General features: G+C 40.3%; 1 protein-coding gene across 1 annotated transcript; it reads right to left on the reverse strand.

The window, feature by feature from the left end:
- Window positions 1-2,333: 2,333 nt before the first annotated feature.
- Window positions 2,334-15,704, reverse strand: LOC139560375 (uncharacterized). The gene is made up of 4 exons (XM_071377084.1): window positions 15,360-15,704; window positions 4,445-4,566; window positions 4,171-4,285; window positions 2,334-3,969 (listed from the first exon to the last, which is right to left on the reverse strand). Exons 1-4 carry the CDS (start codon window positions 15,553-15,555, stop codon window positions 2,918-2,920), a joined length of 1,485 nt encoding a protein of 494 aa, XP_071233185.1. The 5' UTR covers window positions 15,556-15,704; the 3' UTR covers window positions 2,334-2,917.
- Window positions 15,705-17,127: the final 1,423 nt, after the last annotated feature.

Genomic DNA, 17,127 nt, shown 5'->3' on the forward strand with positions numbered 1-17,127 from the left:
CATTCCTCACTTCCCTCATCCCTGATCATTGGTTGCGTCCCTTCTGACTTCAAAATGGCCCGAGGCACTCCGCTCATCAAGAAACTAACACTTGACTCCTCTGATGTCAAAAACTACAGACCGGTATCCCTTCTTTCCAAAACACTTGAGCATTCTGTCTCTGACCAACTCTCTCGCTATCTCTCTCAGGACGATCTTCTTGACCCTAAACAGTCAGGCTTCAAGACAGGTCACTCAACCAAAACTGCTCTTCTCCACACTCCCAAAGCTGACTCTCTCGCCTCCTGTATTTGGGTGTGTTGACAACCAAACACAATATCACTTTTGAAATACAATAAATAGCCTGTTAACTTGATAAGTTAACCAATTATATGTTGGATTCACATCTCCAACAAAAATAAAAGTTACAGAATGGAGTTAAGCCAGTGGCTCAGATGGAACTATCCAAGCAGGTATAGTACATATCCTTTAAATGTTTCTATTTGGTTGCCTTGTCAATCAAACACAATTCAAATGTTGCTTTTGTAGTACAGTAAATAGCCTAAAGTTAAGGCCATCTTACAAACTAATGTAACACTTAACCTTAAAATTTAGAATGTCTCAAAAGCGAGGAAATATTGTGTAAAATTACATAATTAGTCATGCTATCCCAAGTTTTACTGTTTAAAGAATGTCTCTTGTTATATGCTGCTGTGTTTTCTAACCTGATACAAACTTGTCTTTGTGGGACTTAAGACTGCTAAGGTCCCTTTGGGTGCGACTGCAGCATGTGACATTTGAGTTTACTATCTACAGAAAGTCACATGTATGGAAACTTGCAGAAAGGAGCACATTATAGTGTTTGCTGTTGTGAATGCAATTAGCACAAGGTTGATAGCCGGACGGCTGTAAAAGACAACTAATTGCCTTTTACACACTATCTGCTGACTGCCATGCATACAAAAAAAAGTACTTCTCTATAAAAGGTGAGAACCAACACTGTTCATTGAGCTTTCAACTATGCACTGTTGAGTGGATGGTTGATTCTCATTTTTTGCAAATCTTATAATAAAGTGTTGTTTAAAAGAATCTGCAGTTTCTCTCTTCCTATAGAATTGCTACCACAACATCCATGGCCACATTTTAAGGTTATTGTAACTATACATTTATTCTAATGTAATCACAAAGCATGCATGTTCAAGATAGCATGCATATGTCATAGTAGGTCTGTGGAGAACTTCAACATTGCTGTAATAATCTGTGCAGAATCTCAAACAGCATTGATCACTTGCATCATGTACTTTTAATGTAATCCAGGTCATTTAGTTCTGCTATTAATGAAGCACCATGATAACACATTACTCTGTTGTATAAATAAACAATATCTGACGTTGTGTTCCAATTTCAACTTTGCTGTGCTTTTAAAATGGTTGAAAGCGCATTGATAGACATTTGGGTAACAACTAAACCAAAAATCAGACAGTTTTTCCATTGGAATTTGGATGTGCTTTTAGATGGTTGAAAGCATAGTGATAACACAACACTTTTTTGAGTGGGTAGGTTATAGGTTGTAATCTCATTGATCAATGTCTCTATCCACACCTGGATTCTGCACATTACAGGATTTTGAAAATAATAAACTGTCAAATTGGTTGTTGATCATTGCTAGACAACCATTTTCAGGTCTTGGTATTGATTTTCATGTACATTTAAGTCAAAACTATAACTCGGCCACTCAGGAACATTCACTGGCTTCTTGGTAAGCACTTACTTTAGTGCCTTGTTACAAACAGGATGCATGTTTTGGAACATTGTTTATCTGTACAGGCTTCCTTTTTATCCCACTGTCAATTAGGTTAGTATTGTGGAATAACTACAATGTTGTTGATCCATTTTCAGTTCTCTTATCACAGCCATTTTACAGTCACCATTGGCCTCATGGTGAAATCCCTGAGCGGTTTCCTTCCTCTGCGGCAACTAAGTCAGGAAGGACGCCTGTATCTTTGTTGTGACTCGGGTATATTGGTACACCATCCAAAGTGGAATTAATAACTTCACCAGGCTCAAAATAATATTCAATGTCTGCTTTGTTTTACCCATCTACCAATAGGTGCCCTTCTCTGCAAGGCATTAGAAAACCTCCCTGGTCTGTTGTTCAATCTGTTTTTGAAAATCACTGCTCGACTGTACCCCACACAAAACTGTATCTGTGGGGTACAGAGATGAGGTAGTCATTAAAAAAACAATGTTAAACACTTATTGCACACAGTCCATGCAACTTAAGAAAATGTTTACTCCTGAACTTATTTAGGCTTGCCCTAACAAAGGGGTTGAACAGTTACTGACTCAAGACATTTCAGCTTTTCATTTTTAATTAATTTGTATACATTTCTAAATATAAGATTCCACTGACATTAAGGGGTATTATGTGAAAAGCAAGTGACAACAAATATTAATTTAATCAATTTTAAATTCAAGCTGTAAAAAGTCAAGGGGTATGAATACTTTCTGAAGGCACTGTACATGTAACATGTACGCTGTTGAACTGAAACATTTTATTACCTTGAATTATATTTTTTGAAAGTTATTGCAAGAAATAAAGTTAAGTTATTAACCTGACTTGATACGAGACTGTCCCTTGTAGCAAGAAATTGTTCCAGATAGACAAACACTAACTAGACAACACATACTAAATGGCTACTATATGTTTTCTTTATCTAAATGCGCAGGATCGACTATTTCTAGAAATACATTTGATTAAATAACATTTGACTGATTAAGTTGTAAATAGGTTGTTCAAATGAAACTGTGGAGCTGTCAACAGTCAAACATGAAAACCATTTCACAAATCAATTAGGAAGAAAAGCGTGTCAAAATGTCTCAAAACACCTGCTGTACCACATTTTCACAGAAAGTGTTAGACAAGCTATGCCATGTTTTATTTGTTCCATCTCGTCTGAGACAACATTAAACTTGTGTGTGGATCCCCAGGGTATGCGGCTACCCCATATTGAGACACCGGACGCTCTCCTATGTGAGTTCTCTGATGTGACTTCATACTGGAGCGCTGGGTGAAGCATTTCCCACACTGTGTGCACTTGTAGGGCTTCTCCCCGCTGTGGACCACAGCATGTCTGATCAGGTTGTACTGCTTGGGGAAACTCCTGCCACACTGTTCGCAGGTGTACGGTTTCTCTCCGGTGGTGCCGCCCGACCTCCACTGAGTCCTCATTCTCTTCACCATGTTAAAACTACTGCGACTCAGGCTGTATCCAGAGAAGGTGGAGGTGGTGGCCATGTTTGACCCTGTCATGCACTCACTCATTCTCACTGTTGATTCTGAAGCGCTGTGCTGATGCTGCCTTGGCTGTAGAGCTAAACTATTTCCATCATTATTTGAGTTCAGCATCTCACTGCTCTGTCCTTCTGGCATCTGTCTAGTCTCATCAGCCAATGTCCTGACATGTCTTTTCATGTGTGCTGCTGCACTGAGCATGTCAGCATGTGGTTTCCCTATAGAGTGAAGTGATGGCCCTCCATCATCTGTCATAGTAGGAAGGGATGGAAGCCCACTATGAGATGGGAAAATTGAGATATTCTGAGAGTACTCCTCTATGGCATGAAAGGAGAAATCTGGGTGGCCATCAGGGTCAGTTTCTCTGCCTGGATCCACAGAGGTCCACAGCTGCCCATCAGTCTCATCCATGACAAACTGGTCAGGTCCTGCCAGGGCTGTGATCTGATCCAGCTCCTCCTTTTTCTCATCCTTCACCATCACTAGCTCTTGTGAGTCCTCATCCTCGGCTGGCTGGTGCTGCTCTGTGCTACACACCTCTGTAGACGCGAGCCGGGGTGTGTCTGGTTCCTCTGGACCATCAGAATTGGGGCAATGTTCCACTGAGTCTTCAGGAGATATGTTGGGTTGTGGGATGAAGTCCTCAAAGTGCCGTTGCTCAAAGGATGGTGGTTGCCCAGGCTTGGAAACAGACTCTAAAGATTTGGGATAAACATAAAAGAAACATTATAAAAGACCCTTAACAGTTGCAAAACATGGGTGCTTTAGAATTGACTGTGTGTGTACGTGTACTCCATATGCCAGAACATAAAACACCAATGAAGCAACTTGGAACGTGCATACCACCACACCCACACTTTCACAGACAGAGCAGTATCACTTATGGTCGCACCCACCCTCTCCAGTGATCCTGAGCTCTTCCTGAGGGTCAGTCTTCCACACATCCTCTGCTGTCTCCTCATCTTTGATCAGTATGGGTTCAGTCTCCGCTCTCTGCTCCACATCTGTAGGCTGTAACAGGGGACTGAGGTTATCACTCTGGGACACACCATATTTAACACTTCTCATATCCATGAATCACACAAAAGCTCTAAATTCTCCTGATATTCCAATAACAGAATTGATCCAAGAGGTCAGGTCTCTGTAATTGTAAAAGGTGATGTATCACACCTGGGGTTGAGAGTCCTCTTCAACAGCCATCTCTCCATCTCCCCACTGTGATTTACTCTTCTGCTTGTTCAAAACAATCTTGACTGGATATGAAGATCTCTCTGATGCCATGGGGTAAAGAACTGCAAAATAATTGTATTCAGTCAAATATTATGGCTATTCACACACACTTGGGTTTTGCATGTGCAATGAATTTATCATTAATAATTGCCAGAAGATTCCGACCCTACGTTACGCTTGTTTACACCGAGCTGCACTGGGGTCAGACAGCATGACTGTGTAGATCAAGACACTGCGGTGCCAGTATGAGATATGGCTCAGAAAACATACCTCAATCCAGGAATGAGAAATGAGTTTAGGGCTGACCCCATTTATTAAACTGGTCGATGGTTTGTTCGAAAGGCTGCTGTTTGACTGAGCCTTCTTTAGTCGAACGGTAGCAAAAAAATTACATAATCATGGTTTACAAGACACCGGTCTGATTTGTGCCTGTCTGAGTGGACTGATCCATTGTGGAGGCCGTGGGTTGGCACAGTCCATCACCCTAAGACGTGCTACTGAAATTGTATATGGTTATATTACATAAGAACAATGGTGCAACACTAATAAAAATAATATTGGTTTATAACAAAACACGCTTTCTCCCACGTTGGAGAGGTCCCTGTCCGCGGTTCTGAATCAGTGCGCTGTTTAATTGCAGCCTTTTCCTAGACCATGTTGCTATAGCAAAGTTAGCCAGCATATTGGTGTTGAGAACAATGTGGCGGAGGCAGCAGTGGAGTTAGGAGATGAGAAAACAGCCCTCACCTCAATTGTCTAAGAAAAGTGAGGAGAGCGGAAACCAACTTAATTTATGGCTTGGCGATATGGCCAAAATATCATAACACAGCATTTTATTTTTTATTAGGCCAAAGTATCATATCATGGCATATTTTTTATTTTTTTACAGTATGATGGTATATTTTAGAAAAATAAAAGTAATAAATTTGCTTCATGAGTAGTGTGTGACCGACCCTAGGTTTGAAACACATACATTCTAAGTGATTTCAATAGTTTCTCTTTTCTGATTGATTTATGCTGTTCAAATCAGCTTCAACCAAAAATAATTTTTCTGCATTTTCATACATTTCTGTATTCCTGCACTCATGAGATCATTTCCGCACTGCCACCTAGGGCTGCATGATATGGGCAAACAATCTAGGCCATATTTTTAACCAAATGTTGCAATTGCGATTTAGAGCAAAACACTTGGGTGAACTGTTGGAATCATGGAAATATAATGATAATTCAAATTCTATAGTTAGAATAGAATAGTGGGCAATCTGGAATACAGTGTTTGACATGACAACAAATAAATGCCAGGGAGGAGTTATTGTGGAGTGCTAAAAAGTATTTCGTAGGGGACCCTATAATCTTTGGCTACATTGAATGTTCTCTTAGCTACTTCTTGTAGCTAACATAATTGCTTCGCGTATTCCTGTTTGATTTAGAAGATACTGTTGCACAAAGAAAAAAAAACATGAAAAAAAAAACATGCAGATGTACAGTGTTTCATAATTTTTTACTATTTTCTACATTGTAGAATAATAGTAAAGACATCAAAATTATGAAATAACACATGAAAAAAAGTGTTAAATGAAAACATATTTCATATGAGATTCTTCAAAGTAGCCACTCTTTGCCTTGACAGCTTTGCACACTCTTGGAATTCTCTCAACTACCTTCATGGAATGCTTTTCCAACAGTCTTGAAGGAGTTCCCATATGCTGAGCACTTGCTGGCTGCTTTCCCTTCACTCTGCGGTACAACTCATCCCAAACCATCTCTATTGGGTTGAGGTCGGGTGAATGTGGAGGCCAGGTCATCTGATGCAGCACTCCATCCCTCTCCTTCTTGGTCAAATAGCCCTTACACAGCCTGGTGGTGTGTTGGTTCACTGTCCTGTTTGCGCATAGTGGGACTGGCGTATCACTGCAGAATGCTGTGGTAGCCATGCTGGTTAAGTGTGCCTTGAATTCTAAATAAATCACTGACATTGTCACCAGCAAAGCACCCTCACACCTCCTCCATGCTTCACGGAGGGAACCACACATGCAGAGATCAGCCGTTCACCTACTCTGTGTCTCAAAGACACAGAGGTTGGAACCAAAAATCTCAAATTTGGACTCATCAGACCAAAAGACAGATTTCCACAGGGTCTAACGTCCATTGCTCATGTTTCTTGGCCCAAGCAAGTCTCTTCTTATTGGTGTCCTCTCAACATTTGATGTTGAGATGTGTTACTTGAACTCGGAGGCATTTATTTGGCCTGCAATCTGAGGTGCAGATAATTGCCCATTTCTGAGGCTGGTAACTCAGATGAACTTATTATCTGCAGCAGATGTAACTATGGGTCTTCCATTCTTGTGGTGGTCCTCATGAGAGCCAGTTTCATCATAGTGCTTGGTGGTTTTTGCAACTGCACTTGAAGTAACTTTCAAAGTTCTTGAAATGTTTCACATTGACTGACCCTCATGTCTTAAAGTAGTGATGGACTGTCGTTTCTCTTTGCTTATTTGAGCTCTTCCTGCCATAATATGGACTTGGTCTTTTACCAAATAGGGCTATCTTCTGTATACCCCCTCCCACCAGGTCACAACACAACTGATTGGCTTTTAACAAGGCACACCTGTTAATTGAAATGCATTCCAGGTGACTACCTCATGAAGCTGGTTAAGAGAATGCCAAATGTGTGCAAAGCTGTCATCAAGGCAAAGGGTGGCTACTTTGAAGAATCTCAAATATATTTTGATTTATTTAACACTTTTTTGGTTACTACATGATTCCATGTGTGGTATTTCATAGTTTTGATGTCTTTACTATTGTTGTACAATGTAGAAAATAGTAAAAATGAAAAGAAAAAAAACCTCTGGAATGAGTAAGTGTCCAAACTTTTGACTAGTACTGTAAGTCTACACCATCACTGGTATTATCAGGCTGTATAGTTAGTTACGTTTGCTCTGACTCAGTACATGTATTAGCTAGCTAGCGATTAGCATTAGGCCCAACTTTCTAAGAAAGGTCAAATTAGCTGTTTGCAGATGTAAGAAACACAAACTAATAGTGCAATTATAGAACGTTGGTGGATTTATATTAAGAAGCAAAGTGAAAACAGCATTGTCACGTGCTGTAGAGACTGAACACATGTGTCTGGTGGTAGAGAAACAAATGCGCTCCTTGAGTGACAGGGGGCGGGGCTACGTCTGTGTGAAAAGCGGCATGGCGAGAGATTACTCAAGTAGCAAAGTAAACTATAAAAATGGACGTTACACACGGTGTACCACATTTAACAAACACCGTTATAGAAGGTAAAGCAAAAACCTAAAATCGGTCCGTGCATCAATACTGGTATATCATAAAATACGGTATACCGTCCAGCCCTAACTTAATTAGGTCTATAATCAACAGCCCAACTGTTAAATGTGCATGGCTTATTAATAAATCCTCACTTTACAGTGCCTTTGGAAAGTATTTTTGCACCTTTACATTTTCCACAATTTGTTACGTTATAGCCTTAATCTAAAATTGATTAAATTAATGTTTTTCCACTTCTGAGTGGCACAGCGGTCTAAGGCACTGCATCTCAGTGCAAGAGGCGTCACTACAGTCCCTGTTTCGAATCCAGGCTGTATCACATCCGACCGTGATTTGGTGTCCCATAGGGCGGCGCACAATTGGCTCAGCATCGTCCGGGTTTGGCCAGGGTAGGCCGTCATTGTAAATAATATTTTTCTCTTACCTAGTTAAATAAAAAGGTTAAATAATACATCTTCACACAATACTCCATAATGACAAAACAATAACAGGTTTTTAGGCATTTTCACAAATGTATTTAAAATTAAAAACAGATGCCTTATTGACATAGCAAAGGGTCTGAATACCTATGAGACTCAAAACTGAGCTCAGGTACATCCTGTTTCCATTGATCATCGTTGACTTGGAGTCCACCTGTGGTAAATTCAATTGATTGGAATCCACCTGTGATAAATTCAATTGATTGGACATGATTTGGAAAGGCACACCTGTCTATATAAAAGGTCCCATAGGTTACAGTGCATGTCAAAGTAAAATACAAGCCGTGAGGTCAAAAGATTTGTCCGTAGAACTTCGAGACAGATGTGTTGACGGTCCCCAAGAAGTGGCCCCTCCATCATTCTTAAATGGAAGAAGTTTGGAACCACCAAGACTTCCTAGAGCTGGCCGCCTGGCCAAACTGAGCAATCAGGGGACATGGGCATTGGTCAGAGAGGTGACCAAGAACCCGATGGTCATTCAGCCAGCGCCAGAGTTATTCTTGAAAATGGGAGAACCTTCCAGAAGGACAACCATATTTGCAGCGCTCCACCAATCAAGCCTTTACGGTAGTGGTCAGACGGAAGCCATTCTTCAGTTAGAGGCATGACCGCCTGCTTGGAGTTTCCCAAAAGGCACCTAATGACTCTCAGACCATGAGAAACTGCATTATCTGGTTTGATGAAACCAAGATTGAACTCTTTCGCCTGAATGCCAAGCGTCACGTTTGGAGGACACCTGGCACCATCTCTACAGTGAAGCATGGTGGTGGCAGCATCTTGCTGTGGGGATGTTTTTCAGTGGCAGGGACTGAGGGAAAGATGAACGGAGGAAAGTAGAGGGATCCTTGACAAAAACCTGCTCCAGGGCGCTCAGGACCTCAGACTGGGGCGACGGTTCACCTTCCAACAGGACAAGAACCTTAAGCGGACAAGTCTCAATGTCCTTCAGTGACCCAGCCAGAGCCCAGACTTGAACCCAATCGAAAATCTCCGGAGAGACATTAAAATAGCTGTGCAGCAACGCTCCCCATCCAACCTGACAGCACTTGAAAGGATCTGCAGAGAAATGCGAGAAATGACCCAAATACAGGTGTGCCAAGCTTGTAGCGTCATACCCAAGACTCGAGGCTGTAATCGCTTCAAGGTACTGAGTAAAGGGTCTGAATACATATGTAAATGTATTATAAATAAATAAATCACATTAGCAAAATTCCTAAACCTGTTTTTGCTTTGTCATTATGGGGTAGTGTGTAGATTGAGGGGAAGAAAACTATTTAATTCATTTTAGAATAAGGCTAATATCTACAGAAATAAGACTGCGCCTGCTTGTGTTGTTGCCTGTGAGTTTGTTTAATAGCCTACTGATTCCGTGAGCACCAAGCCTCACTACCACATGTCAGATAAACAGTTTCACAAATTCGGCTGTTTTTAATATTTGCTATGCTGTAAAGGCTTTAGAATTTTTCATTAGAACATTAGCCGGTATTACTTACTTAGTGTTTACACTGTTCCAAATGGTCAGAAATGTGTATTTATAATAAACCCTCTTTCTTTATCTCCTTATTGTTTATTACTACTATCATTAAGTAGTGCCATTAGTAGGCTTAGTATATAAGCCTTGTATAACCACCAAGCTGTAGGCCTAAGAGTGCATCCTGTTAAGTCCTAATACTAATTTAGGCCTATCAATACTTACATAGGCTACTGTATCAATCAATTTGTCCATGTCATCACACAGATTTACAAGTCATTCATTAGTTGAAATTTTTGTTTAAAAAAAAACATTAAAAAAAAAATAAATAAAAAAATCGACCCTTGAATAATAAACCGTTCCATGTCTACAATTGCATGTGACTGTTTTTAGTCTTTGTTACAGCAAAGGGCCAACAATGGTTACTCTGGTACGCTTAATTTATTTAGTATTGTTCCAAATGGTCAATTATATTTTAATCTAACAGCACCCGTTTGGCACATAATATGCACGCAGAGCTTGCTCCTTACCTTTTTCTTGATCTCCAGTATTTTCCACTAGTCATTTATTTCACAAATGACTTAGCTACACTTTACCTCCTGAGCAACCAAACATTTCCCAATTGAGTTTCACACCATCTGCATCCATTTCTCTGTTAAGTATCAGTGTCGGAGTTTTATAACCAATTTACTGATATAATTATGATATGCTGTAGGTCAGGCCCTATTGGTCAAGTGCATGTGATGCATACCTGTGTCATGTAAAGAAAACAAGGGTTGAGGGAATAGGGGTTGTTTCTCCTAAACAAATGCCAGATTTTTTTAACACAGCACCTGGCATAATTAAATCAATTACAGTCCGACCCCATCTAGTCGTTTGTCTTAAATATTTCATCAAACAGCGCGCTTAAAGCATCAAGTTCAGTGCATATACAGTTGAAGTCAGAAGTTTACATACACCTTAGCCAAATACATTTAAACTCAGTATTTCACAATTCCTGACATTTAATCCTAGTAAAAATTAGGATCACCACTTTATTTTAAGAATGTGAAATGTCAGAATAATAGTAGAGGGAATGATTTATTTATTTCATCACATTCCCAGTGGGTCAGAAGTTTACATACACTCAATTAGTATTTGATAGCATAGCCTTTAAATTGTTTAACTTGGGTCAAACATTTCAGGTAGCCTTCCACAAGCTTCCCACAATCAGTTGGGTGAATTTTGGCCCATTCCTCCTGACAGAGCTGGTGTAACTGAGTCAGGTTTGTAGGCCTCCTTGCTCGCACACGCCTTTTCAGTTCTGCTCACAAATTTATGGGATTGAGGTCAGGGCTTTGTGATGGCCACTCCAATACCTTGAATTATGTCCTTAAGCCATTTTGCAACAAATTTGGAAGTATGCTTGGGGTAATTGTCCATTTGGAAGACCCATTTGCAACCAAGCTTTAACTTCCTGACTGATGTCTTGAGATGTTGCTTCAATATATCCACATAATTTCCCTTCCTCATGAGGCCATTTACTTTGTGAAGTGCACCAGTCCCTCCTGCAGCAAAGCACCCCCACAACATGATGCTGCCCCCCTGTGCTTCACGGTTGGGATGCTGTTCTTCGGCTTGCAAGCCTCCCCCTTTTTCCTCCAAACATAACGATGGTCATTATGGCCAATCAGTTCTAGTTTTATTTCATCAGACCAGAGGACATTTCACCAAAATGTACGATCTTTGTGCAGTTGCAAACCATAGTCTGCCTTTTTTTAATGGCGGTTTTGGAGCAGTGGCTTCTTCCTTGCTTTCAGGTTATGTCGACATAGGACTCGTTTTACTATCGATATAGATACTTTTGTGCCCGTTTCCTCCAGCATCTTCACAAGGTTCTTTGCTGTTCTGGGATTCATTTTCACTTTTCACACCAAAATACCTTCATCTCTAGGAGACGGAACGCGTCTCCTTCCTGAGCGGTATGACGGCTGCGTGGTCCCATGGTGTTTATACTTGCGTATTATTGTTTGTACAGATGAACGTGTTACCTTCAGGCATTTGGAAATTGCTCCCAAGGATGAACCAGACTTGTGGAGGGATACATTTTTTTTTTCCTGAGGTCTTGGCTGATTTCTTTTGATTTTCCCATGATGTCAAGCAAAGAGTTAAGGTAGGTCTTGAAATACATCCACAGCTACACCTCCAATTGACTCAGGCTAATTGACATAATTTATCAGAAGCTTCTAAAGGCATGACAATTTTCTGGAATTTTCCAAGCTATTTAAAGGCACAGTCAAATTAGTGTATGTTAACTTCTGACCCACTGGAATTGTGATACAGTGAAATAATCTGTCTGTAAACAATTGTTGGAAAAATTACTTGTTTCATACTTTGTGCGTATGTCCTAACCGACTTGTCAAAACTATAGTTTGTTAACAAGAAATTTGTGGAGTGGTTGAAAAACGAGTTAAATGACTCCAACCTAAGTGTACGTAAACTTCCGACTTCAACTGTAGTTTACTTTACTAAAACACAGGATGTCTAAATATGGCAAAATACACATTTAAAATGACCAATTAATTATTGTACTTCAGAGGAGCATCTAGTTTTGGGATTGTTTGATTAAGTGATAATGCACCAGAAGCTGGTCTTTGGGAGGAGAAATTGGTATGGGTGTTAGGCCAGAGATGAAGTCTATGGCCACCAATAATCTTCCAAACACAGACACCATTTGGAGTACAACGCATTTCTCATCCCTGGATTTACATGTTTTCCGAGCACTGGCGCCAAAGTGTCTTGCTCTACATAGACATGCTGTCCAACCCCAGTGCAGCACTGTGTAAACAAGGGTAATGGTAGGGTTGCAATCTTCTGTCAACACGAATATAGGCATGCTTCCCAACAAACAGGTCGGTAGAGTTCGTACATCTTATGACATTGACTTTGTTCGTTTTGCACTTCGAGTAAGTTTTTTTTCGGCTGTTCGTGCGCACATTTTTTTCCGGAGGCAAGCCGAAGTTCGGAGCCGAAGTCTACGCCCCTTCGTCGTTGATTAGTCAGCTGTAGGGATTCGTCAAAGTATGTCATTCAACGACAGACGACTCGATTTCATGTCTTTTCAGGGTCTTTTACTTAAGGAATTCTTATCACTTTACCAGATCCCTGGAACACAAAGATTTTGCAATTTTTTTTTTTAGATGCCATTCCCTCAGGTGTTGATTTATTATTCAGGAACGTGTCAAGACCTGACCCTCAGAGTCTACCTTCCATTAACCCTGTTGACTCATCAGTAGGAAAGATTTGTTTCTCTTTTGGTCCATTCAACAACAGAGCGATACGAACCTTGTTTCAGCAAAATGTTGTATCTATACCTTATGTCATGCCTTATTGGAATGGATTTATTGATATCTGTTGAAAACAGTTTGGATGTTGCCACACACATACCTACTTAACAAAATTAAGGAAGTTTCCTTTAGAATTATTCATAAATATTATCCTGCCAACCACTATATGAAGAAGATTAGGAAAAACAAACTCAAATTGTACCTTTTGTAATGACCACCCAGAAACGGTGTTACATCTTTTTCGTCAATGTATTCATGTAAGAAAACTGTGGCAAGACATCAGTAGATTTAATTGAACACATTTATGAAAATTTTACACTATTGTGGAGAGATTTTATTTTTATTTATTTATTTATTTTATTTATTTAACCTTTATTTAACCAGGTAGGCAAATTGAGAACACGTTCTCATTTACAATTGCGACCTGGCCAAGATAAAGCAAAGCAGTTCGACACATACAACAACACATAGTTACACATGGAGTAAAACAACATATAGTCAATAATACAGTGAAAAAAATAAAAAAAATAAGTCTATATACAATGTGAGCAAGTGAGGTGAGATAAGGGAGGTGAAGGCAAACAAATATATGTATAAATAAATAAAAATATAAAAGGCCATGGAGGCGAAGTGAGTACAACACAGCACGTAAAATAAAAACTAAAAAAACAATGGAATGGTTGGTTTGCGGTGGAAGAAAGTGCAAAGTAGAGACAGAAATAAAGGGGTGCAGAGGAGCAAAATAAATTAATAAATAAATACAGTAGGTAAAGAGGTAGTTGTTTGGGCTAAATTGTAGATGGGTTATATACAGGTGCAGTAATCTATGAGCTGCTCTGACAGCTGGTGCTTAAAGCTAGTGAGGGAGATAGGTGTTTCCAGTTTCAGAGATTTTTGTAGTTCGTTCCAGTCATTGGCAGCAGAGAACTGGAAGGAGAGGCGTCCAAAGGAAGAATTGGTTTTGGGGGTGACTAGAGAGATATACCTGCTGGAGCGCGTGCTACAGGTAGGTGCTGCTATGGTGACCAGCGAGCTGAGATAAGGGGGGACTTTACCTAGCAGGGTCTTGTAGATGACCTGGAACCAGTGGGTTTGGCGACGAGTATGAAGCGAGGGCCAGCCAACGAGAGTGTACAGGTCGCAGTGGTGGGTAGTATATGGGGCTTTGGTGACAAAACGGATGGCACTGTGATAGACTGCATCCAATTTATTGAGTAGGGTTTTGGAGGCTATTTTGTAAATGACATCACCGAAGTCGAGGATTGGTAGGATGGTCAGTTTTACAAGGGTATGTTTGGCAGCATGAGTAAAGGATGCTTTGTTGCGGAATAGGAAGCCAATTCTAGATTTGACTTTGGATTGGAGATGTTTGATGTGAGTCTGGAAGGAGAGTTTGCAGTCTAACCAGACACCTAGGTATTTGTAGGTGTCCACATATTCTAAGTCAGAGCCGTCCAAAGTAGTGATGTTGGACAGGCGGGCAGGAGCAGGCAGCGATCGGTTGAAGAGCATGCATTTGGTTTTACTTGTATTTAAGAGCAGTTGGAGGCCACGGAAGGAGAGTTGTATGGCATTGAAGCTCGCCTGGAGGGTTGTTAACACAGTGTCAAAAGAAGGGCCAGAAGTATACAGAATAGTGTCGTCTGCGTAGAGGTGGATCAGATGTACTGCTTGGATATTTTACTTACAAGAGAAATAAGTTGAAACAATTTTATGTAACTCATTTCATTCTTTTGGCCAAATTTTATATTCACAAATGCAAATTTACAAGCATCTTCTTACCTTACAAAAAGAAATAGAACTGTATTTTAAGACCATTAAATACTCTGCTAACAAAAAAGCTGTTACACATAATTCTATGCATGTCCCTTAAGGTCCTTGTGTAATGTGATATTGTAACCCCTAGCCCAATTGTCCTTTGTATATTATTTATATATACACTTGTGTTCCAACATGTACTTCCTGTATTGATTTGTTGTTAATCAAATAACTCGATTTCATGTACATTTTTTAATCGAAAAATACTGCAAACCTCTTAGATGTAAAATTAAGCGACTGAGAACTTGGGCAAAAACGTCAATATTAATGACATTTCTTGAGTTCTTAGATTCATTCAGACTATTTTGAGGAAGTGTATACTGGCTACGGCGTACAAAATGGACAAACAGTACTATTGCCACTTCTTGTTTTTCAAGCGAAGGTCTTAAGGGAATACGCGAGTACACTCGTTCGGTTCGACTAGCCGAGTTTTCGAACTGAAGCATAAATGTATCATACACATCTACCTTTTTTCCTGAATTGTCCTCGTGTCTTCTTCAGCTCGCTCTCCATCATTTGACACTTCCTTTTCAGTACATCAATATCTCGCTGGCTTTGGGTAATTTCCAATCGTATAACTGCACAGCTATCATCAACCCGTTTGTTAATTTCTGCTACAGCTGCTTTAGCCAAAACCTCCATAATGGATACCAACTGCGCCATGTTGTCCAGCCCAAATTACAGTTTTGTATTCTGTGTGAAGAAAAGTATACAATTTCGAACTGAATGTGCACTGAACAATCCGTAGATATTTATAACTGGCAACAACGTAAGTGGCGACGTTATATGCGTCCGCAATTGCACTTCCTTTCAACGCCTGACGTACTTCTTCGATGGGGTTTAACGGTGGTTGGCATTCAATGTTAATGTTGCATTACCGCCACCAGCTGGACGGGGTATTGAATAAGATACAAAAAAAACATTGCGGTGAAGGTGGAAAACGACATACAAATGAACTAGTTCATACAGATTCTAGATATTTAACGCTAAATTACCAAACCCAGGGCATACCTGGCTAGCACATTTAAAATAATTGGAATTCACCACTTATGAGGATCAATTAGATAGTCTCACAGACACTTTTCAGAATGAGGTCCTTCTTCCAATAGGGTTTCACCAGGTACCGTGCTTCACACAGAACCTACAGTCACCCTGGCCCCTCACCCCTGCAGACCGCACCAATCCCCACTGTGATCAATTCAGTGTCAGGACAGCTCTAGGTCGCCCGCAACCGCCCAATGATGTGTGTCTTTGAGTCGACTAACTCTCAGATCATCCTCCACTGACTTGGCCCTGTTTACGCCTCCAAGGTGCCACCCTCACACAGGAATACACACTCAGAGCCTACGTAACAGAGGCTTTTCAAAAAACTTGACTTTGCGTGTTTCACTCACCTCTTTATTTAAAAAAAAAACTAAGTTAGAGATGTGATATCCACTCGGCTCGCTGCCTCTCAGATCAAAGGCGCTTCATTCCCGAAGTGAGGTCTCCCTGAGATCCCAAGTTTGAGGGATCCTTCGTGCACGATTTACCCAGGTTGTCAGGAGCGGTCACCAAGTGAAGATCCACATCACCATCCCCAAATGTGGTGGTTCATTTATCAAATGAGGAGAGACAAACTTATCACACAAGTCAGAGTTATACTTAAACTAAATCTTTAATCACTTATTAAGGGAGCAGAATACAATGCACACATATAAAGTGAATCGATTGAGTGCTCTATGATAATGATGGCTGGTCGACGAATCACGCGCAGATGATTCGTTGAGAGCCCAGAGACAAAAGTACAAAGTTATTTTGTAGCCAAGATTCACCCCTTTCAACCTATATGATGAACAGATGTATAGGATGGGTCACAAGGTTAAGATTTGTATGAAAGATACTTATAATTCACAGCAGACAGTATCTGCTGTGTCAACAGTTACCTTTCATTGTACAGACCAGGGTCTGGCCCTGGGGTCATCTCTCCCTGGTACTATATAGAACAGAAACATTAACTCATGATCTGGAATGTGACCTCTTTAGGTTTTATCACCCAAAAGACAGCATAAATCTCCTGTCGGTGTTATCTCCCAGAGGCCCATCCTCATTAGAACAAACACAGATGAGCGTTCTAACAACCCTTTATTCTGTTGAATAAAACAACCATTTGATGCAATAATAGCATTATAACATAATCTTGCAATTTTCCACCATAGGATATTATTTAATGAAGCTGCCAGTTGAGGACTTGTG

Source organism: Salvelinus alpinus, chromosome 30, assembly GCF_045679555.1.
Source record: "Salvelinus alpinus chromosome 30, SLU_Salpinus.1, whole genome shotgun sequence".
Classification (NCBI taxonomy): domain Eukaryota; kingdom Metazoa; phylum Chordata; class Actinopteri; order Salmoniformes; family Salmonidae; genus Salvelinus; species Salvelinus alpinus.